The 27,226-nt window shown below is 39.2% G+C and overlaps 1 protein-coding gene, 1 long non-coding RNA gene and 1 pseudogene across 2 annotated transcripts; all 3 read left to right on the forward strand.

Annotated features, from left to right (window-relative positions):
• The first annotated feature begins 2,883 nt into the window (after positions 1–2,883).
• On the forward strand, positions 2,884–13,915 carry LOC143880654 (uncharacterized). The gene is made up of 4 exons (XM_077383631.1): positions 2,884–3,169; positions 3,384–3,948; positions 11,318–12,293; positions 13,853–13,915. Exons 1-4 carry the CDS (start codon positions 2,884–2,886, stop codon positions 13,913–13,915), a joined length of 1,890 nt encoding a protein of 629 aa, XP_077239746.1.
• A 2,292-nt stretch (positions 13,916–16,207) lies between these two features.
• Positions 16,208–26,023, forward strand: LOC143882231 (uncharacterized). Its single transcript, XR_013252138.1, has 3 exons — positions 16,208–16,417; positions 24,114–24,186; positions 24,324–26,023. It is a non-coding gene; the product is annotated as an uncharacterized LOC143882231 (long non-coding RNA).
• Positions 16,411–22,322, forward strand: LOC143881222 (putative F-box protein At1g44080; annotated as a pseudogene).
• Positions 26,024–27,226: the final 1,203 nt, after the last annotated feature.

The raw sequence follows: 27,226 nt of genomic DNA on the forward strand, positions 1-27,226 counted from the left end.
TGAATTTTTAATATCAAGGAGTTTTGAACCCATGAACTTTGCTCTAAGTCCATATTTAAGGCCAATTCTTTCATGGTTTGGACTCATATCTAAGGCTGTGTCATTTAAGATTATGCCAAAATACCATAAGAGAAGTAGAGCGGAGGATGATCTTAACCCTAGGATCTATAGAGGTTCTGAGGGTTAGGATCGTTATGCCCAACAAATGAACGGTTTGGATCATCCTATGCAGTGAGCCCTACTGTACTTTTTGAAAAATACTATACTTCAGGCCCACCTGCCATATAAAACTTGTTTTTTGGTAAACGTTATGGACTCAAATTTGAATCATTAAGATTTAAAGTGATATATTCTCCCTCTTTTCTTGCTCGGGACAGCCACTTAGAGTCTATTTATTAGGGGTGTAAATGGATATTCGGAAATTCGATTACCGTCCGCATCCGAATCCGTTTAAAGAGAATATTATCTGAATCCGTTTCAAGCGGATATTATCCGAATCTGTTTATGAGATATCCGGCTCTTAGCGGATGCGAATCTGGTAAATGGTATATCCGATCCGTTTAACATCCGAATCCGAGAAGTAAATCCTTTTTATTTATTATTAATAATATCATTAATATTTATTTTTAGTAATAACACACTATATTTTGTTTCTATAAGAAAAGTGAATATTCTTTTTAGGAAAAAAATATAAAAACAAAAATAGCCCAAGCCCATTCTATCAAAATAGCCCAAACGCATTCCATCATATACAAAAAAAAAGAAGGAAAAACCCAAAGACCACTACCAACACGACGCCTCCCTCTCTCTCTGCCTTTGTTTTAAAAGGAAGAAGATGATCTCATATATTTTAGGGTTTGAGAGTTAATTTTGTGAAGAGAATGTAGATGTCTAGTTTTAAGGTTTGGAAAATTCATTCGAGTAAGTAGGATAAAGAAGATAAAGTGTTGCAATAAAATGTTCGAATTTACAGGACAAACGGATACGGATAATATCCGAATTCGAACAATATCCGACGGATACGAATTCAGTAATAGATATTAAATATCCGTCGAATATACTGTAATCAAATTCGGATATAGCCATATCCGCTCCAAATTCGATCCGTTTACACCCCTCTTATTTATGACTACTCTTTTACAGAAGAGAGGCTCTCTGATGTAATAAAGGGAACGAACATATTATTTCCCTTTATCTGATTCTAAAGCAGAACGGGCAAAGAACAAACAAAACAATAGAAGAAGAGAAACAGAGAGGAGAACAAGAAACAGAGGTGATTTTATCCCCATCCCCCTTGGAATTTCTTTTCTTTGATGGGTTTTGATCGTCTGTTTATTGATATTTCGATTAAACCCAAATCAAACCCAGAAAGAAATTAGCATTTTATTTTCCTTTATATCTGTAATTTCTTTCTTGGGTTCTCTTATATTACTCTGTCTTGGTGAGCATCTCTCTCTTTTCATCTAGCTCTTGTTGTGTTATTTGTTTTTCTTTCATTTTGATTCTTACCTAGCAAACACAATGGAAAAAAGAAGATGGTTAGGGTTTGATCTCTCAAACACAAAATGTTTAGTCTTTAATTTTCTTTTTTCTTGCTGTAATGGATTTTTTGAATCATTTTTTAGTTTTCTTTCTATATATTACGGACCCAAATTGGTATGCAATGTGATTGATCTTCTGAGAGGGTAGATAAGCCTCTAGACCCACATTGAGGGAAAGGTCAGTCCTCCTCTGTGTGTCGAATTTGAAATTCTTCATTGATTTGAAAAGAAAAAAAAAGACTGCTTACATGATTTTTTTCTTTCTTTTTGAGACCCCTACAAGTATATTAATTAAAGAAAGATGATACAATAAAAGAAACTAGACCACTCCCCAATCTTTAGAACAATGTCTAAAGAAGGGGAAGAACAACCAAGGATATGATACTCCCCAATCTTTAGAATAATGTCTAAAGAAGGGGAAGAACAACCAAGGATATGATATCCTTGATATCGAAACTAAGGACATGATACCCTTGATATCGAAACTCAAAACAAGCAGGAGAAGAGAGAGTACACATCATCTCTAGAGACAATCCCCATCCTCATTGGAATTGAAGTTTCTATCGATCCAAGAGGTCTTTCATCTTCTGGCTAAACTTTCTTGCTCTCTGGCTCTTTCGCTAAACTTTCCATTTCGTATAAATAACATGTAAGTGACTACTTACATGTTATTTATACGAAATGGAAAACCCACTTGGCAGCCACTTGACAACTTCCTCTACAACTCATGCCAAGCTAATCTAGAAACCCTAACTCTAACCCTTATCTCTAAGAATCCTGCCCATACAAAAGGACTAAGAAAGCAAATTCCAAAAAAAACTTACAAAATCTAAACTAATTTATTCCACCCCATCAAGGCACGCAACACTATACTAATTTTCACCCAAAGATTACATAAAAGATTAAAAGGAAAGGAAAATCATGGATATAGCATATAGTAGGTGATCTAAACTTTCCAAGGACATCATGGGGCTCATCTTAAGACTTCTGGTTCTAGCTGGTTACATCTCATTCGGCACTATATTCAATCTGTAATTTTTTTCGTGGGTTCTCTCGTATGGCTCGCCTGTCCTTTGCAATTTTTTCTTCTATTTCTCTTGGTGTGGTTCGTTCTTCTTCTTGCTCTTGTCATTTTACATTTTTTGCTTAATATCTCTTGCTTATCTAACAAAAGAAGGAATTAACAAAATAAGGAAAATGATTAAAGTTTGGTCTCTCAAGCATAAACTGATTATTCTTTAATTTCATTTTTTTCATACTGTAATGGGTTTTCTGAATCAGTCTTTACTTTCTTTCTAGGCCAATTTTCACCCAAGGATTACCGACGGAAGAAAGGAAAATCATGGATATAGAAGACAATAGGTGGTCTAACATTCCAAAGGATATCATGGAGCTTATCTTAAAACGTCTGGGTCTAGCTGATTACATCCGATCCGGCGCTGTCTGTGTCTCATGGAGATCGTTCATGAGAGAGAAACGCTGTCCACCTGTGCCTGAACTTCCATGGATAATGCTTTCCAAGCATCAACTTAGGGAGTATCGGAGTTTCTACAGTCTTTCTGAGGGAAGAGTTTACAAGTTAAACTTGCCAGAGGCTTATGGGGCATCTTGTCGTGGATCTTCTATGGGTTGGTTGATAATGACAGATCCTTTGAAAATGAACTTTCTCTTAAATCCAATTTCAAGAGCCCAAATCCAACTTCCCACTAGAATTTTGAAACTTGAACCATTCTACATTCACAAGGCTATTCTATTGTCGGCCCCTATTTCGAATTGTAACACACAGATCACCGATTGTGTAGTTGTTGCCATTACCCTTGGTGATAACTTGGCTTTCTGTAGACTTGGAGATGAAACATGGACTTTTTTTTTTTGAAGAAGGTGGTTTTGCGGATGTCATATTTCATAAGGGACTGTTGTATGCTATAAGCCTTAGTGGGGAACTGAAGGCTTGCACTTTAAGCCCCATTCCTAAAACTCGAAATGTCCTTCCACCTGTAGAAAACGAACATGTTTACATACGCCATCTGGTAGAATCATGTGGGGAGCTGTTGATGGTTTCAAGATTTTATAATCATGCAAGTGTTTATCGTCGTCGAACAACTGGTTTCCAAGTTTTCAAGTTGAATTCAAGTGTTTCTCATTGGGTGTTTGTAGAAAGCTTGGGAGATCATATGCTGTATATGGGATTTACATGGGCCAAATCATTGAGGGCATCTGTCTTGGGGTTTGTAGGGAATTGCATTTGTTATAGTGACAAGGATGTTGCTGAATGTGGGAGTATTGGTTACTGTATTTTCTATTTGGAGAACAGGAGTATCGTGCGATATCATCCAAGCGATCATCACTCATCTAAGTTTTGTCTTCCATTCGAGTTTACAGACGTTTGGATTACACCAAATCTTTGGTAAGTGGAATATCCCTTTTCTGTTTTTCTGCCTTCCAATGATGGGCTTTGTTTTAAGAAGGTGGTTTGGGTATGAATAAGATATGACTTCAGTTGGTTTTCTTCTGTAAGTTTTGTCTTCCATTCGAGTTTATAGACATTTTGGTTACACCAAATCTTTGGTAAGGAGAATATCCGTTAACGGTTTTTCTGCCTTTCAATATTATAATTGAATTTGTCTTAAGGTGGTTTGGGTATGATTTAAGATATGAATTCAGGTGGTTTTCTTCTGCTTTTGTTTCTTATTCCAAACAGCTTCAATCCAGAAGCCCCATCTCTTCGCGTTTAATGTAAAACTCCATTAATGACCTCTTTGGATACCTCTGAATTTTCTTAGTTGATAATCTTATATGCAAATGGTTTTTAAATTAAACACGATTATTTGCGACTATAGGCTATAGTGGGTTTAGAAATGATGCTGTTAATGGCTTCAAAGAAGCCTTAATTTACATTTATAAATAAGATTAACTTTAAATAATCTGATTGGAAATGGTGTAATCTTTGGGACCTCTATGATGAGCATATGGATGATGAATGACCTCTTGTTCTTTTGAGTTTGATGCAACAAGGCCAAAGTACACTGAATGCACCTCTTATTCATCATATCACTTATTATACCGAACTCATTGAAAATACCTAGACCAATCGAGTGGTGGTTGAAAATTGAGATCACCATTTAATTTCACCTACTTATATATATGATAAGGGATTTGCTAGCGTCTATCACAAAAGGCATTTCGCGATGGCCTGTTGCATTTCAGAGCAGTCACATGGGCTCACTTTCAAGCAGATTTTGTCTTCATTAATGAGGTGGCTGCTCTGAAATGCAACAGGCCATCTGCGAAGAAGGTAAAACATGAAAACTTATTCCGAAACAAATGAAATAACTACTAATTACAAGCTAGAACAAATAAATTCTAGCTATGTGTTTTCCAATTCTTTCAATTAACCAGGTATCTCGTCTTCATAGATTAAAGGGAGCCGCATGTTTTCAAAGAAGGTAAATCTATTGATATTTGGGCATACCTAATCTCCCATAAATCAAAAGAAGAACTTTGGTTCGAGTGACTGTTGGGCTCAAAAATCTCTTTTTTTGGTTAAGATCAATGGTTGAGATTGAAAGTTTGGTGTTTTGATTATAGATAATAATTAAAAATAAGTTTTATCGATTGATGTGTAAAAGGAGAAAGACATCCAAATCCTCAATTTTCTCGACTAATCAGTCATTATTTGACAGATCGGTTGAAGAATCCTGTGATCGGTCGGATGGATCCTGCCTTCAAGCTTTACCATGTTGCTACAATTTTCTAGTGGCTTCTATGGTTTTTAGGGTTTCTAAGAATTTCTTGGGTTTTAGAAACTTTGGTTATTTTGAAAAAGGGTGATGTTTTGAGATTTCCGCGATCCTAGCTGGTCTTTTCTTTTTTAATTGGATTGCCATAGCGTTTTGGGAACTATAATAATCTTTTGACAGCCTTTTAAATACTGAGAATGGTGGAAGAAAAAGTCAAAAGGGAGTAGACAAGTATAGAAGATGTTTGGAATTTCTACTCTGAGAACAGTGGTAAGTAGTGTTTTGTTGCGGGGAGAGTAGGGGAAAATGTAGGGCTGTTGTTATCCATATAGAGTTTGGTAGAGAGAAAGGGAAGAGAGAGAAAGAGAATAAGACAAGACCTTTTCCACTCTTCTTCTGCTCAAAAAACACATTTTGGTAAAATTTGGTTGGAAGATGAAATGAGGGAATATTAGCGCTACATTAGGGAAAAAAAGTAATGATGATGTCCCAAACATGTCTGGGAGTCAAATGGAGTTTCAATTTTATATTGGCAACCAAACATGGAATCGACATTCATTGGAGGTTCATTTGCATTTGAAATTTCAATGAATGCTGAGCATTTGAACAACCCAACAAGGCCAATTCCTTGTTTGGCTGCCAATATTGCATTGAAGTTCCATTTTACTCCTTAAAATCTTTTAGACATCATTATTGCTTTTTGCACATGTGGCACCCATGTGGCACTAATGTTCCCTCTACTCATCTCAGCCCAATTCTACCAAAATGTTTAATTTTTGATTTTCTATCTCTCTCCTTGTCTCTCTTCACTATATCTGTTCACTCTCTATTTTGTTTTAGTAATGGCACCCATACCTTTTCCAATACTCTCCAGGAGAGAATGGACAAACAAACACTACTTAAAAGACTAGAAGCTTCCACGAAAATATCAAAACATGGTAATGCTGATATCATTTTCCTTTGTAGAATTGGTATTTCACAATGCGACCAATCATTAGGGTGACAAACATCAGGCAATCAAGGTGTCTATAGCTGGTCATTGTCCGTCTTGATTCAATGATATTAGTCTCGTGATCAATATGCTAAGCCTTTTTCATTAGTGGAGAGCATATGAAAAATGTAATCGATTCTTTCATTTCCTTGGGTTGGATTTTTCAACCCGAAACCCTACCCAACCCCAACCCCAACCCCATGATTTCTAAACCCGACTCATGTTATTTTCGGTTCGGGTCGGGTCGGGTAAAACCCGACCCAAGTTGCAACCCTAATCAACACCATTCATCTCATAGCTAACTAGGGCTGCAACTTGGGTCGGGTTGAGGCAAACCCGACCCCACCAGAGGAACCTTTTTTCCCAACCCGAATTCGACCCGATTTCCAACCCGAAAAGTTCAACCCAACCAGGTCCAACCCGACCCGACCTAAGGAACCCTTTTTTCCAACCCGACCCCGACCCAACCTGAGTTTTTAAGCTTAGAAAAACAAAATTGATAAAAATGACGGGTTTCACTTGGGTCGGATTGCCCAAACCCTCAACATGAACCCAACACGAACTCAATCCGGGCCAGGAAAACTCAACCAGACCCGAGTTGCACCCCTACCACTACCCCTATCTTTCATGTACGAACCAAACATATCGAGATTGATTTTCATTTTGTTTGCGAACTGGTTGCCCATGACTTCTACACAAGCGTTTTTTGTCAAACTCTGAGCATATTGCCAGTATTTCTACCAAGCCCAGCGGTTACACGCAATTCCTCTTTTTACTGCACAAACTAACATTAACCTTCTTTTGCGGCGCCCTGCGCCGCCCCCCCCCCCCCCCCCCCCCCCCCCTACGTGGCGTGAGGGGGAATATAAACTGGGGACTTTGTCTTATCTTAGAACAATTGCAGCACATGTTCCCCACTCTCTCCCCATATGGCAATCAAGCAACAAAAGCAGTAAGAGAGATTGGAAAATCTTTCCTTTTAGCATTGTGCCTTTATTTGTTCACTAGTTGCAGGCCTGTGCAAACAAAGAATCAAATGAAGCGAACGGAAAACCTAAAATCAGAAAAAATAAAAAAAATAAAATAGGGAATGGAGATCTTGGGAGAAGGAATGAGGAGAAAAATGATGGAGTTATTAGGAGAAGGAGATCTCATATGCACAAAAAGATTAAATAAAAAAGAAAAGAAAAATCTACATAACTGAAGAAGGCCTCGAAAATAAAGAAGCTGTTGGGAGTCTCTTAAGCACCATGTTTGTGCAGCTACTGAATAAATGTTTAATTTTCTAGGAGGACCACCTCTTCTCACTCTGTAATAATTCGTTTGTTTGTAGACTTTGGAGACGTTTTTGAATAGTAATATATATTGAGCTGGTTGGGTATGATCTCTATCTCATAACATGGGTTTCTTGGCTGTGTTGTCCTTGTAATTTTGTATGGTAATAGAGGCTCTGTTTTTCCATTACTTCCTACTAGTTGAAGCATTCTTCTGAAAAATAACAAGGATTGAACCATTTCAGAACAATAACAAAATAAACCAGAATGGGAAGACAGATCAAAGGTACAGAACAGTCTTAGAAGAAGTACGAAAGCACAATAAGAGAGCAAAATGACTTCAGATCAAGATCATACTCAAACAAAGACCGGAAGTTTTTCAACTAGGAATATAGTTATATAGAGACAAACTTATCCTCGATCCTCTGAATTTGTTGTAACCCAGTGAAGAAGACAGCGTTCCTCTTAGAGAACTTTTTTGTTTGAAAAAAGGGAAAATTACATTTACACCCCTTCTAGTTCTGTCACATACACTTCTATCCTTGTGGTTCTAAACGTGACAAGTACACCCTTGAGGTTTCAAAACGTGACAAGTACACCCCCTCCGTCAATGGTCCAGTTTAACCTGACGGAAAGACTGAAACTAACCATGGTTAATATTTTTAGGACATATATACCGTCATTTGAAAAGGGATTATGGTTATGCCATTTCCAACTACCACCGTCACACCTCCGGCCACCGCCACCGTCGCCACCTTCGGCCACCACTACCGTCGCCTTCTCCGACCACCGCCGTCACCATCTCCAGCCACCACCGTCACTTCCACTACAGACGATAAAACACTACCCCATGGCTACATCAAACTCACACATCAAGAAAAACATTGATAAAAACAAAAAAAAAAGCCCTAAAATATTAGGGTTTACATGCAAATCATGATAATGGTGTGGATGAAGACAAATAAAACTCCGAAATCGAGGGTTTATGTTGATAAATATACAAGGGTCTGAATCAAACCCTAATTTTTAGTTTTCAAGTCTGAAAACCCTAATTTTCAGTTGGGGAAGACGAGGGCATTTTGATCATTTCCACCTCGCCGTCTAGTTCAGTTAAAAAAACCCAATGAAACCACAGGGGATGTAGTTGTCATGTTTAGAACCACAAGGGTAGAAGCGTGTGTGTCAGAAACTAGAAGGGGTGTAAATGCATTTTTCCCTTGAAAAAATGTAGAGAAGAAAGGCAAGCCCTCCATCATGGCCCAACATTATACTGCAGCAGATGGGTCTTCTTCTGGTGCTTAATTTTGGTGGGCCCCACCTCCCATCTTAATCTGACCCCTACAGTGATGAGATTCATTTCACATTTCAAATTTTAGGGACTAATTGCTAATGTAAGCTAAATCACATCCTTCTACTTTCTTTTCTAAACCAAGAGGATTACTATTGGGAGTTGATATGGACACCTCTCTCTCTCTCTCTCTGGTGTGATTCTTTTCTATTTTGCGGATTCAATATTTTGGAATTTTTGCAATGATTATTTTATTTTATTTTTCATCGTCCCATTTATAGATAGCCAATTCTTTCATGGTTTGGGCTTTTTGGTCACCTAAGCTTAAAGGAATATGTGAACAACCAATTACTTCCAAAAGTTTAAGCTATTGGAGATGGCATTATTTAGTCTTTAACTCCTTTTCAAAAAAAATTATTTAGTCTTTAACACTCTCCCTTACGTGTTGCCCCTCTTTTTAGGATTGCCCTACATGTGACACATGTGGCCCTTATTTTTTGCTTGGCCGTTACAAGTGAATTTTTAATATCAAGGAGTTTTGAACCTGTGCACTTGGTTCTAAGTCCACAAGGCCAATTCTTTCATGGTTTGGACTCAAATATAAGGCCATGTCATTTAAGATTATGCCAGAATACCATAACCGTAGTAGAGTGGAGGATGATCTTAACCCTTGGATCTATAGAGGTTCTGAGGGTTAGGATCGTTATGCCCAACAAATGAACGGTTTGGATCATCCTATGCAGTGAGCCCCATTGTACTTTTTGAAAAATACTATACTTCAGGCCCACCCGCCATACATATAAAACTTTCTTTTTTGGCAGACGTTAGAACTCAAATTTGAATATTAAAATTTAAAGTCATATATTCTTCCCCCTTTACTTGCTCGATACAGCCCCCTCGAGTCTATTTATGAATACTCTTTTACACTAGAGGGTCTGTCTGATGTAACAAAAGGGGAAAGAATATATCATTTCCCTTTATCTAAGGCAGACGGGCAAAGAAAAAACATAACAATAGAAGAAGAGAAACAGAGAGGAGAACAAGAAACAGAGGTAATTTTATCCCCATCCCCCTTGGAATTTCTTTTCTTTGATGGATTGTGATCGTCTGTTTATTGATATTTGGATTATAACCAAATCAAACCCAGAAAGAAATTAGCATTTTATTTTCCTTTCTATCAAACCCTGGCTTGGTGAGGATCTCTCTTTTTTCATTTAGCTCTTGTTGTATTATTATTTTTCTTTCATTTTGATTCTTGATTAGCAAACGCAATGAAAAAAGAAGATGGTTGGGTTTGATCTCTCAAACATAAAATGTTTAGTCTTTAATTTTCTTTTTTCTTACTGTAATGGATTTTATGAATCATTATTTAGCTTTCTTTCTATATATTACGGACCCAAAATTGGTTTGCAATGTGATTGATTTTCTGAAAGGGAAGATCAGCCTCTAGACCCACATTGAGGGAAAGCTCAGCCCTCCTCTGTGTGAAAAAACACAGTTTCGAGTTTGAAATTCTTCATTGATTTGAAGAAGAAGAAAAAAAGACTGCTTACAAGTTTTTTTTTTGAGACCCCTGCCAGTATATTAATTAAATAAAGATGATAAAATAAAAGAAACTAGACCACTCCCCAATCTTTAGAAAATTAGCCAAGGAAGGGGCAGAACAACCAAAGACAAAATTCCCTTGATGTTGAAACTCAAAACAAGCAGGAGAAGAGAGAACACACATGATCTCTAGCGACAATCCCCATACTCATTGGAATTTTGAATTTAAGTCCCTACTTCTGGCTAAACTTTCTTGCTCTCTGGCTCTCTTCCTAAACTTTCCATCTCGTATAAATAACATGTAAGTAGTCACTTACATGTTATTTATACGAAATGCAAATCCCACTTGGCAAATTCCACTAAAACTCATGCCAAGCTAATCTAGAAACTCTAACTCTAACCCTTATCTCTAAGAATCCTGCCCATACCAAAGGACTAAGAAAGCAAATTCCAAAAAACTTACAAAATCTAACTAATTTATTCCACCCCATCAAGGCACGTAACACTATACTAATTTTCACCCAAAGATTACATATAAGATTAAAAGGAAAGGAAAATAATGGATATAGCATATAGTAGGTGATCTAAAATTTCCAAGGACATCATGGAGCTCATCTCAAGACTTCTGGTTCTAGCTGGTTACATCTCATTCGGCACTATATTCAATCTGTAATTTTTTTCGTGGGTTCTCTCGTATGGCTCGCCTGTCCTTTGCAATTTTTTATTCTATTTCTTTTGGTGAGGTTCGTTCTTCTTCTTGCTCTTATCGTTTTACATTTTCTGCTTAGTATCTCTTGATTATCTAACAAAACAAAAGAATTAGCAAAATAAGGAAAATGATTAGAGTCTGGTCTCTAAAGCATAAACTGTGTATTCTTTAATTTCATTTTTTTCATACTGTAATGGGTATTCTGAATCAGTCTTTACTTTCTTTGTAGGCCAATTTTCACCCAAGGATTACGGACGGAAGAAAGGAAAATCATGGATATAGAAGACAATAGGTGGTCTAACATTCCAAAGGATATCATGGAGCTTATCTTAAAACGTCTGGGTCTAGCTGATTACATCCGATCCGGCGCTGTCTGTGTCTCATGGAGATCGTTCATGAGAGAGAAACGCTATCCACCTGTGCCTGAACTTCCATGGATAATGCTTTCTGAACATGATTTTAGGAAGACTCGGAGTTTCTACAGTCTTTCTGAGGGAAGAGTTTACAAGTTAAACTTACCAGAGGCTTATGGGGTCTCTTGGTGTGGATCTTTTATGGGTTGGATGATAATGACAGATGATTTGAAAAGGACCTTCCTCTTAAATCCATTTTCAAGATCCCAAATCCAACTTCCCACTAAAACTTTGAAACGTGAACCATTCTACATTCGTAAGGCTATTCTATCGTCGGCCCCTATTTCAGATTGTAACACAGAGATCATCGATTGGGTAGTTGTTGCCATTGCCCATGGTGATAACATGGTTTTCTGTAGACCTGGAGATGAAACATGGACTTTTTTTCCTGATGAAGAAGAAGATGGTTTTGCGGATGTCATAATTCATAAGGGACTATTGTATGCCATAAGCCTTAGTGGAGAACTGAAGGAATGCACTTTAAGCCCCATTCTTAAAACTCGAAATGTCCTTCCACCTGTAGAAAACGAACATATTCTTTCACTCCATTTGGTAGAATCATGTGGGGAGCTGTTGATGGTTTCAAGATTTTATAATCATGCCAGTGCTTGTAATCGTCGAACAACTGGTTTCCAAGTTTTCAAGCTAGATTCAAGTGTTTCTCATTGGGTGTCTGTAGAAAGCTTGGGAGATCATATGCTGATTATGGGCTTTAAATGGGCCAAATCATTGAGGGCTTCTGTCTTGGGGTTTGTAGGGAACTGCATTTTTTTTAGTGACAAGGAGGGTGCTGTATGTGGCTGTCTTGATCACTGTATTTTCTGTTTGGAGAACAAGAGTATCGTGCGATATCATCTAAGCCATCATCACTCATCTAAGTTTTGTCTTCCATTCGAGTTTTCAGTCGTTTGGATCACACCAAATCTTTGGTAAGTGGAATATCCCTTTTCTGTTTTTCTGCCTTTGAATGACGGGCTTTGTTTTAAGGTGGTTTGGGTATAATCTAAGATATGACTTCAGTTGGTTTTCTTCTCTAAGTTTTGTAGCATATCCCTTTTCTGTTTTTCTGCCTTTCAATTTTATAATGGGATTTGTCTTAAGGTGGTTTGGGTATGATCTGAGATATGGATTCAGTTGGTTTTCTTCTGCTTTTGTTTATTATTCCACACACCTTCAATCCATAAGCTCCATCTCTTCACGTTTAATGGAAAACCCAATTAAGTGCCTCTTTGGATACCTCGGTAATTTCAGTTATGGCTTCAAAGAGGCCTTAGTTTACATTTCTAAATAAGATTAACTTCAAATAATCTGATTGGAAATGTTGTAATCTTTGGGACCTCTATGTGGGGCCACCAAATGGGCAATTAAGATCCGCTTACATGAGGGAATACATGTGCAACGAAAATGCATCGCCAAGACCGATCTGGTTCTTGAGAAATTGAGATTGGAAATGTTATGAGTACTACTATATTTTGATGAGGGCACGCCTCACTTTATTAAAAGTACGTTATGACCCGCACCTTAGGATGATCCAAACCGTCCGTTAGTTGGGCCACATTCTAAATAGGTTGTGCCCCAAAAATCATTTCCATAGGTTGATCCTAACCATCCGATCTGGATGTTAGAGAGTTGATCCTAACCCTCTATAGATCGGAGGGTTAGGATCAACCTAACATTTCCCCTATTTAAAGCATTTTGATATTTGATCCAACAGGAGCCCACTTTTTAAGAGGCTGCCCTTGGATCAAATATCAAGGGGGTACTTCTGTCGTACCTCATGCACTCGACTTCACGCCTGGGCACCATATAATTTCACCTATATATATATATATATATATATAATTAATATTTGAAAGGAAAACAGTTTCTGAGCTCGAGCTCATATAGCTATATTTGAAATGCTTCCTTAAACTGAAAATAACTACTAATTACAGGCTATAGCAAATACTAATTACAAGCTAGAATATAGCTCATATAAGCTATATTCTAGCTGTATGTTTACCAATTCTTTTGTTTAACCACGTAACCTTCATTGATTGAAGGGAACCACGTGTTTTAAGAGAAGGTAAATCAATTGATATGGAGGCATCCCTAAGCTCCCATAAATCAAAATAAAAACTTTGGTTTGAGTGAGTGCTAGGCTAAAAAATCTCTTTTGGCTAAGATCAATGGTTGAGATTGAAAGTTGGGTGTTGGGATTCTCAACTCAACTCAACTAAGCCTTTGTCCCAAACCAGTTGGGTGTTGGGATTATAGATAATAACTAAAAATAAGTTTCATCAAAGGATGCATAAAAGGAGAAAGACATCCAAACCGTCAATTTTCTTGACTAATCAGTCATTATGTGACAGATTGGTCTGATCGGTCAGATGGATCCTGCCTTCAAGCTTTGCAAGGTTTCTACAATTTTCTAGTGGCTTCAATGGTTTTTAGGGTTTCTAGCTAGGAATTTCTAGGGGGCTGTTTGGATATGTCGATTTTAGAATCCAGGTTCTAGTTTGAAATATAAAAGAGGGTTCATGAGCAAGCTGCTCTATACTGTCCTGACATCATTTCTTGGATTTTGAGTCTGCATCCAAACGGCCCCTAGGATTTTAAAAACTCCGGGTATTTCAAAATTTCGTATTTCAAAATCATACACTTTCACCCATCATCAACACCCGTCGGCATTGGCCCCGCTTCTGCTTCAGGGCAAAATGAGGTGTCTCTAGCTAGTCATTGCCCGTCTTGGTTCAATGATGCTAGTCCCTTGATCAATATGCTAAGCTGTTTAGGGTTCCACAAGCTAAAGGTTTTTTTTCTCTTTCAACCATATGAATCCTAAGCCAAAGGGTTGTTTTTGGTAGGCAAGTTCAAGGTTTTTTTTTTTCTTTTCTTTTGGGTGAGGTTTACAGTGTGTTTGTGCGTGGAAGTCCATTATCTTTCAAAAGGAAGAATGTGGCCCACTACATAGGATGATCCAAACTGTTCATTTGTTGGGTCACAATGTAAATGGCCTATACGCCATAATCTCCATGGGATGATCCTAATCCTGTGATCTATAGATGTTCTGAGGGTTAAGATCATCCTATGGAAATGATCTATGGGGTATAACCTATTAACGATGTGGCCCAACAAATGAGTGGTTTGGGTCATCCTATAACAGTGGGCCCCACTGTACTTTTTAAAAAATACTAAACTTCAATTTCACACCTCCATATAAAAACTTGTTTTTCAAAAAGAGGGCGGCTGATCTATAGCTCAGAATACACAATCTCCATGTTGTTTGACTCATCCAACCCATTCATTCTATAGCACCTCACATGGATAACATGTTCCTAATAAACCATCTCCATACCATAATCCTAACTAGGGCTGCAACTCGAGCCGGGTTTTACCCGACCTGCATTGACCCGACCCGAAAATAGCCTGGGTTGGGTTCAGGTTTCATGGGTTTCGGGTCGAGCCGGGTTTGAAGGGGCCCGGCCCGACCCGACCCGACCCGAGTTACATAAGTTATAGTACGTACTTTTTTTTCTATTGTTAGTTAAAAGTTAAAAGTGAAAACCCACGCACCCACTGTTATAGTATGTGAGTGTAATTTCTGCTTTTATGAGTTGAGTTGATTCAAGTGTTTGATTGTAATTACAACATTGTTTGATTACAGCATTGTTTGATTCAAGTGTAATGTGAGTGTAATTACATCATTGTTTGATTCAAGTGTAATGTGAGTGTAATTTATGCTTCTATGAATTGAGTTGCCTTGCCAAACAAGAGTTTTCCTTAAAAAATTGCGTCAACGTGAAAAAACCCGACCTGACCCGAGATTTATCATGGGTAGGGCCGAGTTTGGGAATCGTGGATTTTCCGAAAAAAAACCCGGCCCGACCTGAGATATTTCTCGGGTAGGGTTGGGTTCTCCAAAACCCGACTTGCCCGACCCGAGTTGCAGCCCTAATCCTAACCATTTGATTTACAGAAGCTCATTTTTTGTCCATCCATTTTAAAACTCCACAAATCATCACCTTAACCATAACCAATAATCCTAACCATAACCACAAAACATAATCGTAGTCATAAACCCATAGAATGAATGGGTTGGATGTAGGGTTGCAACTTGGGTCGGGCGGGTCGGGTTTTGGAGAACCCAACCCTACCCAAGAAATATCTTGGGTCGGGTCGGGTCGGGTTTTTTCATGTTGAAGCAAATTTTTAAGGAAAATTCTTGTTTGGCAAGGCAACTCAGCTCATAGAAGCAGAAATTACACTCACATTACACTTGAATCAAACAATGATGTAATTACACTCACATTACACTTGAATCAAACAATGTTGTAATCAAACAATGTTGTAATTACAATCAAACAATGCTGAATCAAACACTTGAATCAACTCAACTCATAGAAGCAGAAATTACACTCACATACAATAACAGTGGGTGCGTGTGTTTTCACTTTTAACTTTTAACTAACAATAGAAAAAAATGTACATACTATAACTTATGTAACTCGGGTCGGGTCGGGTCGGGTTGGGCCCCTTCAAACCCGGCTCGACCCGAGATTCATGCGGGCTTTTGAATGCTCAACCCGGCTCGACCCGAAACCCATGAAACCTGAACCCAACCCAAGCTATTTTCGGGTCAGGTTGATGCGGGTCGGGTAAAACCCGGCTCGAGTTGCAGCCCTAGTTGGATGAGTCAAACAACTAGGGAAAGGAGAACTCAAAAAAAAAAAAAAAAAAAACGATGGGAGGAGATAGTGTTTTCTGAGATATAGCTCAGATACACTTCTCCTACCATACTTGCCTTTCCCTAGTTGCCTTGGGCGATTTGGCATGAAGCTAAGGAAACAGAAAGGGCAAATAAAAATAAAAAAACAAGATAATTAGGGAGACTTAACAATAGAAGGGGAGAAGCAGAGAGGAGAAAAGAAACCGAGGTAATTTCTTTCTTAGGTTTCCTTCTATTGGCCTGTATTGGTGATGATCTCTCTTCTTCATCTAGCTCTTAGCGTGCTATTTTTCTTCATACTTTGCAAACACAATGAAAAGCGGAAGGTGGTTAGGGTTTGATCTCTCAAACATGAAATCATTAATCTTCAGTTGTTTTCATTCTTACTGTAATGGGTTTTTTGAATCAGTTTTAGCTTTCTCTCTAGACCAATTTTCACCCAAAAACTACAGAAAAAAGAAAGGAAAATCATAGATATAGCAGATAATACGTGATCTAAAATTTCGAAGGATATCATGGAGCTCATCTTAAGACATCTGGTTCTAGCTGGTTACATTGTAATTTATTTTTTCTTGGGTTCCATGTATGGCTGGCCTTTCCTTTGCAATTTTTTCTCATACTTCTTTCAATGAGGGCCGTTCTTCTTCTAGCTCGTGTTGTTTTACATTTTCTACTTAATATCTCTTGCTTACCTAACAAAGAAAGTATTAACATAAGGAAAGCTTATTTTGCTCTTCCATGTATGATCTCCCAAGCTTTCTACAAGCCATGATTGTTCTTCCATGGCTGATTTTCCTTCCACGATGACTTCATCCACGCTTGATGCTCATCTCTTCAATTGTTTGGCAATGTCCACTATGTTCTTTCCAGCAAGCTTGATGAACCAAATTATCTATTATGAATATCACAGTTCCTTCCATTGCTCTGTGCCCACTATCTCCTTAGCTTCGTCTCGGGTGAGGCAGCACCTCCTCCCATGTATCTGTCACATCAAAAATCTGAGGATCCGCTAATCGTGAATCCCTGCTTTTAAGTGTGACGCCGACAAGATCAGCTCATTCTGAGCTGGCTCATCTCCTTGCTCTCCACTGGGCTCCTTGTGCACGTTGCTGGTCTAGACACCTCGTGCGGTGTGGCTTGTCTTGGAGTAGATGTATGCTTCGTCGTCTAGAGTTCGACTCATGCCTCTTCGTCATCAATGGACGAACCAGCGGAAAGAAACTAAGTTTATGACAGACTACCTTTAACATGCTAAGATGCTAGTTGATCAACTTGCCTTATCTGGCCATCTGACTCTTGAATCTGATGTGGCTATGAGCATTCTAGTCGGTTTGCGACCAGATTACAAGAACGTTGTTACCATTGTTCTTAGTTGTTCAGATATATTCCTATTGATGATCTTTATGGTTTACTGTATAGTCATGATGTCCGGTTTGAAATGCGGTCCCTCTCTATCGCTGACACGAATCCACCAGAAGTCAACTTTGCCTCTTAGGGCTCATCGTCATCTACCTCACAATACAAGCGCAATAATAAGCGACTCAAATTTCATGGTAGGGGTCCATCATACAATCATGCTGGATCCCCTCCACGACCTGCTTATTCACCAAATCACATTAAATGCCAGTTACGTAGTCGCCTGGGTCATGCAGACCTAACCTGCTATCGTTACACAAACTCTGCTCTGCACGCTCTGCCTAAATCACGACACCCATTTGCAGCAATGTATGTCGGTCAATCATCTACATGCGACCCAACTTGATTCACTGACACTGGATCAACCAACCACCTAACTTCCGAATTCTCCAACCTTCATTCTCCGTCCAAGTATCACGGCTCCAATAAGCTTCATATTGGAAATTACCAAGGTTTCTCTCTCATGTTGGCTCTTCTATCTTACATACCCTGACTAAAAATCTTCAATTGTCAAATCTCTTATATGTTCCCTATATCTCCCAAAATCTCATTTATGTTTGTCAGCCAAGTTGTGATAATGACGTATTTTTTGAATTCCATCCCGACGTGCGTTAACAACAATTGATAAATGGGGATTGTCGTTGTCCTACTCAAGGCACGGCTAATGGAGGTCTCCATTGCCTTCCACCACTTTAGTCTTCTAATAAATCCAACGGCTACTCTTTGCTCGGAGAATGTGTCTCCATGGATATTTGACATAGATGCCTTGACCATCCATCTTCTCATGTCATCCATAGTTGTGGGACCGGCCCCACTACATGGGTTTTTTTCACTCTTTCTTCTTTAAGTGTGTTTTTGGCATGTCTTTTCTTTCTTTTTTATTCTGTAGTGTAATCCATTTTCTAATCCGAAGATCAGAAATTAAATTGCACTACATATACCCACACGAACTGAGGTCTGATGGTGAATGATGTAGAGTCGCCACCTATGATTTGGGCCTAGGACCCTTAAGTGACTTTGTGACTTGGCCTACGTTCCCAAAGATTTTGTCCGTTGCCTGATTACAAGCAAGGTTTTAAATTTCAGCCGAAATCTGAAATTTTGGGTTTCGGTTGAGACCGAAATCGAAATGCACTATACTCGAAATGGTAGTTTATTTCGATCAAAATTTCGCTTATCCCAAAATTTCAAGAGGCAGCCGACACACCCCTTGAAAAAAAACTCACTCCCAAAAACCCATTCTCTTTTATACAAAGGTTTACCACTTAGATTTTGCAAAATCCAAAAAAACAAAACTTGTCATTTTTGTTTTGCCTTCCCACCCAAGCAACCCATCCGGGTGGGAAATAAGGCATCTTTCCAGCAGTGAACATGAAGTGTTCAAGTGTGAAAGATGGAAATAAAGAAAGTAGATCCAATGTGAACAACCAAAGTTAGGTAAGACTTTGGCGTTTGTTTGGACAGTATCGGCGTTTGCTTGGACAGTATCGCATAATTGCATAAATACTGATGATCGATTGAAACAGCGTAGCCTTCATCTTACAAGTAAATGTACATTATGCGGGGCTGTGGAGGAAACTGTGAATCACTCTTCATCCATTGCTCGTATGCAAGCAGAATATGGAATATAATGTTTAGATCGTTCGGAGTTCAATGGGTAATGCAGGGACAAATATCCGAAATCATTCTAAATTGGCGAGTGGCATTTTACGATTGTTTAGACGAAGCCTTGTGGAGCCCCCTACCTTTTGCAATTATCTGGTACATCTGGAAGGAACGGAACAGTAGAATTTTCTTGGAAAAAAGCAGGCAGTCGAAGCAATTAGCTCTGGAAAAAAATTTGTCACTCATATCCTGGGCGAAGGCGAAAGGTAAAATTCCATACTCCACTGGGATGGCGTTGAGAAACTGGAAGGTGATTATAAAGGAAAGAAGACCTTGGGTGGCTATTACTCCAGCATGGGTGGCTCCGGAAGAGGGGTGGTTAAAGCTTAATTTTGATGGAAGCTCACTAGGCAACCCTGGACCAGCCGGTTTTGGAGGTTTGATTCGAGATTCATCTAGTAGAACGATAATGTCCTACTCCGGATCTGCAGGAACATGTGACGGAAATGAAGCCGAGGCTAGGGGGTTGCTGTTTGGTCTCTAGTGGTACACCTGTCACAATTTAGGTCCATTAATTGTGGAAGGTGATTCGTCAAATGTGATAGCTTGGGCAGGCAATCAAGGAGGTGGGCCATGGAGATTGCAGTATATTCTTGATGAGATACGCGACCTTGCTCGGAGCATTCGTCCACAATTAGTCCATCGTAGAAGAACTGCAAATTGTTCGGCGGACGTTTTGGCAAAAGAAGGGGTTCTTCAAACGGGAACAAATGTAATTTGTATAGATCTATAGGCCCCGAATAGGCCTATATCGGTTTTTCCCCCTTTTACTGATGTACTGGGACACCTTGTCCCTTTTATTATTTTAATAAACTTCACTGTTAATTTTCAAAAAAAAAAAGGAAGTTAGGTAAGACTTGTATGTGTGAAAATTTGAAAACATCTCTTTTTGTCTGTAGGCTATTTATTATGTAAGATTTGTGTGTGTGAATGTTGGATGAAAAATTGGCCTAGAGAGAGAAAATACTGATTTAGGCAAATGGCCAAATAAAGTAACAATGCTAATTGTTAATTACACAAGAATGGCAATTGGAGATTAGAGAATCTCGCCAATTTATGATGTGTTGCTATCTTTAACGTCCCCCACAAACTGAACAGCAGGTCAGTGTCAGTTTGTTACGTAAAAAGAGAGATTGCTTGGAACTGAGAGGCTTGGTAAGAATATCGACAATCTGCCCAGAGCTTGGCAAAAACGCGTGTAGTAGTCATTGGGCAACTGATGGGTGGCAGGCTAGGATTGAAGGTGGTGGTATTGGTGAGACTAGGATGACGGTTTAAGTAGGGGGGAATAAATGGTGGTTTAAGGAGGTATTGGAAAGGGTTGGGCTTGGGTTTGGGTTTGGTGAGGGCTCGGTACAAGGATGTAGTGAGAAGGGTAGTAGTTAGATTTGGCTTGGAAAAGGGAGAAGGAAAGGGTTGGGCTTGGGTTTGGGTTTGGTGAGGGCTCGGTACAAGGATGTAGTGAGAAGGGTAGTAGTTAGATTTGGCTTGGAAAAGGGAGAAGGAACTAAAGGCTTTGGTAGGAATTTTCAAGAGGGAGAAGATGGAGGATAGTAAGGGTGGCAGTTTGTGCTAACTTGGAGATGGTGTTGAGGCGGAGGTATAATGGCGAAACAGAGAAGGGGCTGCTTGAATGGTTAAACTTGCATCAAAACAAGAGGTAACCTGCATACTACAGGAATGAAAAGAACACAAAGAGAATGATAAGTTTTCATTAAGAAAACCTATGCACCTCTTCTTCTTCTTAAGAGAACAAGATAAAATGAGACTCTTCTCCAAAAGAAAGAAACTATAACTCAAAGTGGGATGCTCTTCATTGAGGTTTATGGTCCTTTTATAGAGGTGGAACCTCTATACAACAATAAATGAGCCACAAGCCCACACAGACAAAAATAAAGTTTTTCTTATTACAGACAAAAGAAAGGAAAATCATGGATACAAAAGATAATAGGTGGTCTAAAATTCCAAAGGATATCATGGAGCTTATCTTAAAATGTCTGGGTCTAGCTGATTACATCCGATTCGGCGCTGTCTGCATCTCATGGAGATCGTTTTCGAGAGAGAAACGCCATCCACCTGCCCCTCAACTTCCATGGATAATGCTCACCGACCATCAATTTAACAAGACACGGAGTTTCTACAGTCTTTCTGCGGGAAGAGTTTACAAGTTAAACTTACCAGTGACTTGTGGGGTATTTTGTTTTGGATCTTTTATGGGCTGGATGATAATGCTGGATGGGACGGAAAATAACTTCCTCTTAAATCCATTGACAGGAGCACAAATCCAACTTCCATCCCGGATTTGCATTCCATCTCACAAACGAAGAAGACCCACTTGAAATTTGCAAGGCGAACGATTCTTCATTTGGAAGGCTATTCTATCGTCGGCTCCTACTTCAGATTGTAACACAGCGATCACTGATTGTGTAGTTGTTGTCATTACTAATAGTAATAACTTGATTTTCTGTAGACCTGGAGATAAAACATGGACTCCCTTTGGAGAACAAGAATATTTTGAGGATGCCATATTTCACAAGGGACTGTTGTATGCCATAAGCCGTAGAGGGGAACTCAAGTATTGCACTTTAAGCCCCATTCCTAAAACTCGAAATGTCCTTCCACCTGTAGAAACTGGACATATTTATACGCACCATTTGGTAGAATCATGTGGGGAGCTGTTGATGGTTTTAAGATTTTATAATCAGCCCAATTGTTCTCGAACAACTGTTTTCCAAGTTTTCAAGCTAGATTCAAGTGTTTCTCATTGGGTGTTTGTAGAAAGCTTGGGAGATCATATGTTCTTTATGGGCTTTGGATTTGCCCAATCAGTGAGGGCTACTGACCTGGGGTTTGAAGGGAACTGCATCTGATTTAGTGACAAGAATTGTCCTGCACGTTTTAGTGTTGATCACTGTATTTTCAGTTTGGAGAACAGGAGTATCAAGCCATATAATCCAAGCGATCATCACTCATCGAAATTTTGCCTTCCATACGGGGTTACCGGCATTTGGATTACACCAAATCTTTGGTAAGCAGAGTATCCCTTTTAATTCAGTTGGTTTTCTTCCCTAAGTTTTGTATTCCATTCGAGTTTAGAGATATTTGGGTTACACCAAATGTTTGGTAAGAAGAATATCCTTTACTTTTTTTTCTGCCTTTAATTTATGGAATTTGTCTTAAGGTGGTTTGGGTATGATCTGAGATATGGAGTTGGTTTTTTCTCCTGTTTTTGTTTCTTATTCCAAACAGCTTCATTCCATAAATTCCATCTCTTCACGTTTAATAGAATAACAACGTTAAGGGTCTCTTTGGATACCTCTGAGATTTCTTATCAGATAATTTTATATGCAAATGGTTTTTTTATGTTAAACATGATCACTTGTAAATAACGGATATAGTAGTTTTGGAAATGATGCAGTTAATGGCTTCAAGGAGGCCTTAATTTACATATATGAGATTAACTTGAAATATTCTTACTGGAAATGGTGTAATCTCTAGGACCTCTATGATGGACCACCAAATGGGCAAAATTAAGATCAGCTTAAATGTGATAATACATGTGCAGGGTGGAGCATATGGATGAATGGGAAGTCCACAGCAAAACACAAAACAAAAAAAATGGAAAAATGAATTCCAAGGTCTAGTATGGTTGCTATTTTCCTTGAAAACACAGACAATTTTTTACTTTGGAAAAAAATCTGTAGAAATGAGTTTTAGACTAGAAGGGGTTATGTAGAAATGAGTTTTAGACTAGAAATGGGTTTCCTTGAAAACACAGACAATTTTTTACTTTAGAAAAAATCTGGAAAATTCATCGTTCATTCAAAATGAATTCCAAGACAACCCATTACACAATATAGACCAAGCAATGGTTTGATTCCCAAATGGTGTGGATTAAACTTTCAAAAAAAAAAAAAAAAACACTAAAATTGGAAGGCAACAAGTGAAAAGTGGGAGATTTTATTCTCCTAAATTTTTAAATATTTATTTCCAGTTCATATATACAAATGAATTGTAATCACCTTTTCTTATGAGTTTCGTCCTGTTTATCTCCCACTTTATCACGGTAATGAATATTGTGGGATAAAAATATGATATTTTGTGATACACTGTTCATTTAGTGAGGCAGAATATGGGTACTTGGGTAGGACATGCAAGAACTTTGAATCATTCTCTTAAAGCCCATCCTATACGATCCGCTTGCCCTGAAATGACTTGCCCCAATATGAAAATCCCAATTCATTGATCCTTTGAGATAATAAATCAAGTGTTTCATAGGATTTCAAATAGCTCTTCCGAATTTTCACTTGTGTACCTGTGAAATGCATTGCATTCACCGTAAAGAGAAGCAATTCAAGTGCTTCTGTCTCAGAGAATCTTGAGTTCGCCACTCCTCTTTCAGTGACCATTATAATAGTAAGGGGTGCAACTCGGGCGGGTCGGGTTGGGGTTGTGGCCAACCCGAACCCAACCCGACCCGACCTGAGGTCCAACCCAACGAGGTTCAACCCGACCCGACCTGAGTTCCCCTTTTTGCCAACCCGAACTGAACCCTGGTTGAGAAAACCCAACCCGAACCCGACTTGAACTCAACCCACCCGAGTTTTTCCAGGGTTGAACCCGCCCGAGTTGCACCCCATTAATACAGTGCTGTCTCACTGATTCAGAAGATCTAATTGAGCACTATGACGGCAAAACCTTCATTTTATCAATGATAAATATAAGGTTTTTGGATCATAAAATGATCTTAGGCTCTTTAAAGGAATCTCTCAATGATAAATATAGTGTTTTTGGATCATAAAATGATCTATGGTTCTTTAAAGGAATCTCTGTCGGCCAGAAGGTTCGCTCTCTCCTCCCTCGCTGTCTGCTTCTCCCTCTGTTGACAGCATCAAGGTATGATTTTTTCTTTTTTTTTTCGATGATTTTTTTTCTATTGATTGAATATTAATTTGCATTTTTGTTTTCTTGGAATGATCCACACCCACCCCCCGCCCCCCCCCCCCCCCATCGTCACTTTTATATATAGCCAGTTCTTGCATGGTTTGGGCTTTTTGGTCCCGAAGCTTACATTGGCATATCACTCACTACCTTGTAATGATGCACCCACTACCCTGTATTGAATCTGGTACAAGGTGGACTAGAGAAAAGGTCAAGCAGTTATGGTGTGCTTCAGTCCAATGGCCTATCCTTGTGATCAATCACTACTATTGATAAATGATCATTGAATCCGTACGATTTTTGTCAGAGTTGGGTTTTGTATGTGGACACTTATGCTAATATGGTGCATTCTATCTTGGATAGAACTCAATGGGCTCCTTCTCTAGAACCTTTGCCATCAATGTGAGCATCAAAGGTAAGACGGTAACTCGAGAGGCCTAAGAGTTAGAGAACCCAACATGAGTTGGAATTCGTAACAGTTGGGGACAATGCTAAGAGAAGCCAACACGATTCCCCCTCTGTATTCGGGAAATGAATATATCCTCTAGGAATTAGAATCCCATGAGGATTCCCCCATATCTCTGGAATAGTAACGTCTTCAAGATGGAAAGCAGCTTCAAAGGAAAGTCCCACTCAGGGACGGAAACTCTCCAACAATATCTCTCGCCCAAGAAAGAAACTGAGTCCTTTAAGGAAACTTGGTACTCATTTCCCAACGAAACCTCCCAATAAGGAAAGACTCCTATTGGGGTAAGTTCCCCAAACAATTTTGGACTCCTCTATAAATAAGACCCACATGCTCGAAGGTAGGCATTCTAGAATTTCTATTAAGAATTACAATTCGTCTTCAACCTCTAGCTTTGTTCTCCTATTGTGCCGATTTTTGACTTGGGCGTCGGAGTGGTCTCCCGGAGCCACAACTCCGGGACCCCTAACACTTTCTCTATGAGCGCAGGTTGATCATATATTAGAGCTCTACCAATTGTTGATCCTAAAACAAGATTTCGGCATCATCAGATTGGCATCAGCCGTGGGACCATGGCAACTTCAAAATCACATCACGGCCTCAGCAAGGCGAGAGGGTAGTGACGAGGAGCCACGTCAACCCTGCCACTACCTCCAACCCGTTACCATCGCCGACGGAGGGAGATCAACTCCCGGTGGCCGATGAAGCTCCGGTGACCATGGATATGTTCAATCAACTCACCCGGCAGTTTGGAGACATCATCAGTGTCCTCCAAGAATTGTTGAGACGATTGCCGCCACAATCAGGGAATCCGGTGGTAGACGTGATTCCCATGATCACCGACGTTCACGATTCCTCCATCATTGAACAAGAGGACGAATCTCTCGAGGGATGGAATTCAAGGAGCCGGAGAAACCTCGTCCGTCCCTCGCCTCGGTGAGAAGCCCATTGCTGAACTCCAATGTAGCGGTCGGCGACGGAAGGAGAAATAGAGGACCGGCAGATTTAACGTTCACCAACCCGGTGCTCCAGAATCAAAACGCTGCCCCTTAAAGAGTATGTGAACAACCAATTACTCCAAAAGCTTAAGCTATTGGAGATGGCGATATTTAGTCTTGAACACTGCCCCTTACGTGTGGCCCCTCTTTTTAGGGTTTGCCTACACGTGGTACATGTGACCCTTATCTTTTGGGTTGGCCGCCATTACATGTGAATTTTTAATATCAAGGAGTTTTGAACCCATGCACTTTGCTCTCCATATTTAAGGCCAATTCTTTCATGATTTGGACTCATATCTAAGGCTTTGTAATTGAAGATTATGCCAACCTATTGTGAGTCCAAAACCATTTATTGATGACCTTGACAAAAGAAAATAGAATTCGTCCATGATCAAAGAAAAACATAATCCCCAATGGTTCAGAAGTTGAGGAAGAGCCAGAGAGTAAGGAAGTTTAGCCAAAAGATGATAAAACCTCCTGGATCATTGGGGCTTAAATTCACGTGAGTGCGGAACCGGCTCTAGAGATCACATGCCTCCCTAAAGGGCATAAAATCAGCTCGTGTATTCTCTTTCCTCTTTTCTATTGGTTGTTTTGAATTTGTTTTCAAGGGTATCATGACCCTGGTTGGGGCCCGTCTATTGTATCATTTTCTCTTTCCTCTTTTCTATTGTATCATTTTTCTTTAACTAATACACTGGTAGGAGCCCGTCTAACCCCAGCTTACAGATAAAAAGAAATTATCATCTATACTTCAACCATGGTTTAAATTTCGACCAAAATCCGAAATTTCGGGTTTCGGTCGGGGCTGACACCGAAATGTCACATACCCAAAAATGTATTTTATTTCGTCCGAAATTCTGAAATTTCACCCAAAAACCTGTTTTTAAAAAATTAATTTAATATTTTATCGAAATTTTGACCAAAATTTGGTATCGAGTAAAATAATGTTTTTATTGTTTCTGCAGATTGCGGTCGAAATTTCAATTTCGGTGGGGTCCAAAACCGGTACCGAACCGAAATTTAAAACCATGGCTTCAACACGCTCCCTCGCTTGTTTTTGTGGTTGACTGTACACTGAGATGGGATGTCCGGATAAATTATATGTTATATGCGCATGATGACTAGTAATTTTTCCAAAAGTACAGTGTGAGCACGTGAAACCCATACAGATTGGAGGCTTAGTGTCATCCTATGGAGATGATTTAATAGGGCACAGCCAATTTACATTGCGGCCCAACAAATCAACACCTTGGAGAACCCTTTCAAGTTGGCCCCACTGTACTTCTAGAAAAAACATTGGACTTCACGGGAGCATTCACCATAACAGGTTGTCCGTGAGACTAAAACCTATTATGGTCTGCTCCCCACCTTGCTTTTAGTTGTAGACAACTTTCAACTAATAATAATGGTTACTTTTTTTTTTCGCGCACACACCATGTCATTGCATTTCCTTGTTACGACTCTTCTATAGAGGTTTTCTTAATGTGCAGTTCCTCTATAGGGTTCTGGATCATCCTATGAAAATGAT

Source organism: Tasmannia lanceolata, unplaced genomic scaffold (assembly GCF_043159265.1).
Source record: "Tasmannia lanceolata isolate RefF3 unplaced genomic scaffold, GAP_Taslan_0.1 ptg000007l, whole genome shotgun sequence".
In the NCBI taxonomy this organism is placed as follows: Eukaryota; Viridiplantae; Streptophyta; class Magnoliopsida; order Canellales; family Winteraceae; genus Tasmannia; species Tasmannia lanceolata.

Coding starts and splice junctions, on each gene's coding strand:
- LOC143880654 (XM_077383631.1), top strand. CDS start 2,884: ATGGATATAGAAGACAATAGGTGGTCTAACATTCCAAAGGATATCATG. Junction 3,170..3,383: donor TTGTCGTGGATCTTCTATGG/GTTGGTTGATAA, acceptor GGCTTTCTGTAG/ACTTGGAGATGAAACATGGA. Junction 3,949..11,317: donor TGGATTACACCAAATCTTTG/GTAAGTGGAATA, acceptor CTTTCTTTGTAG/GCCAATTTTCACCCAAGGAT.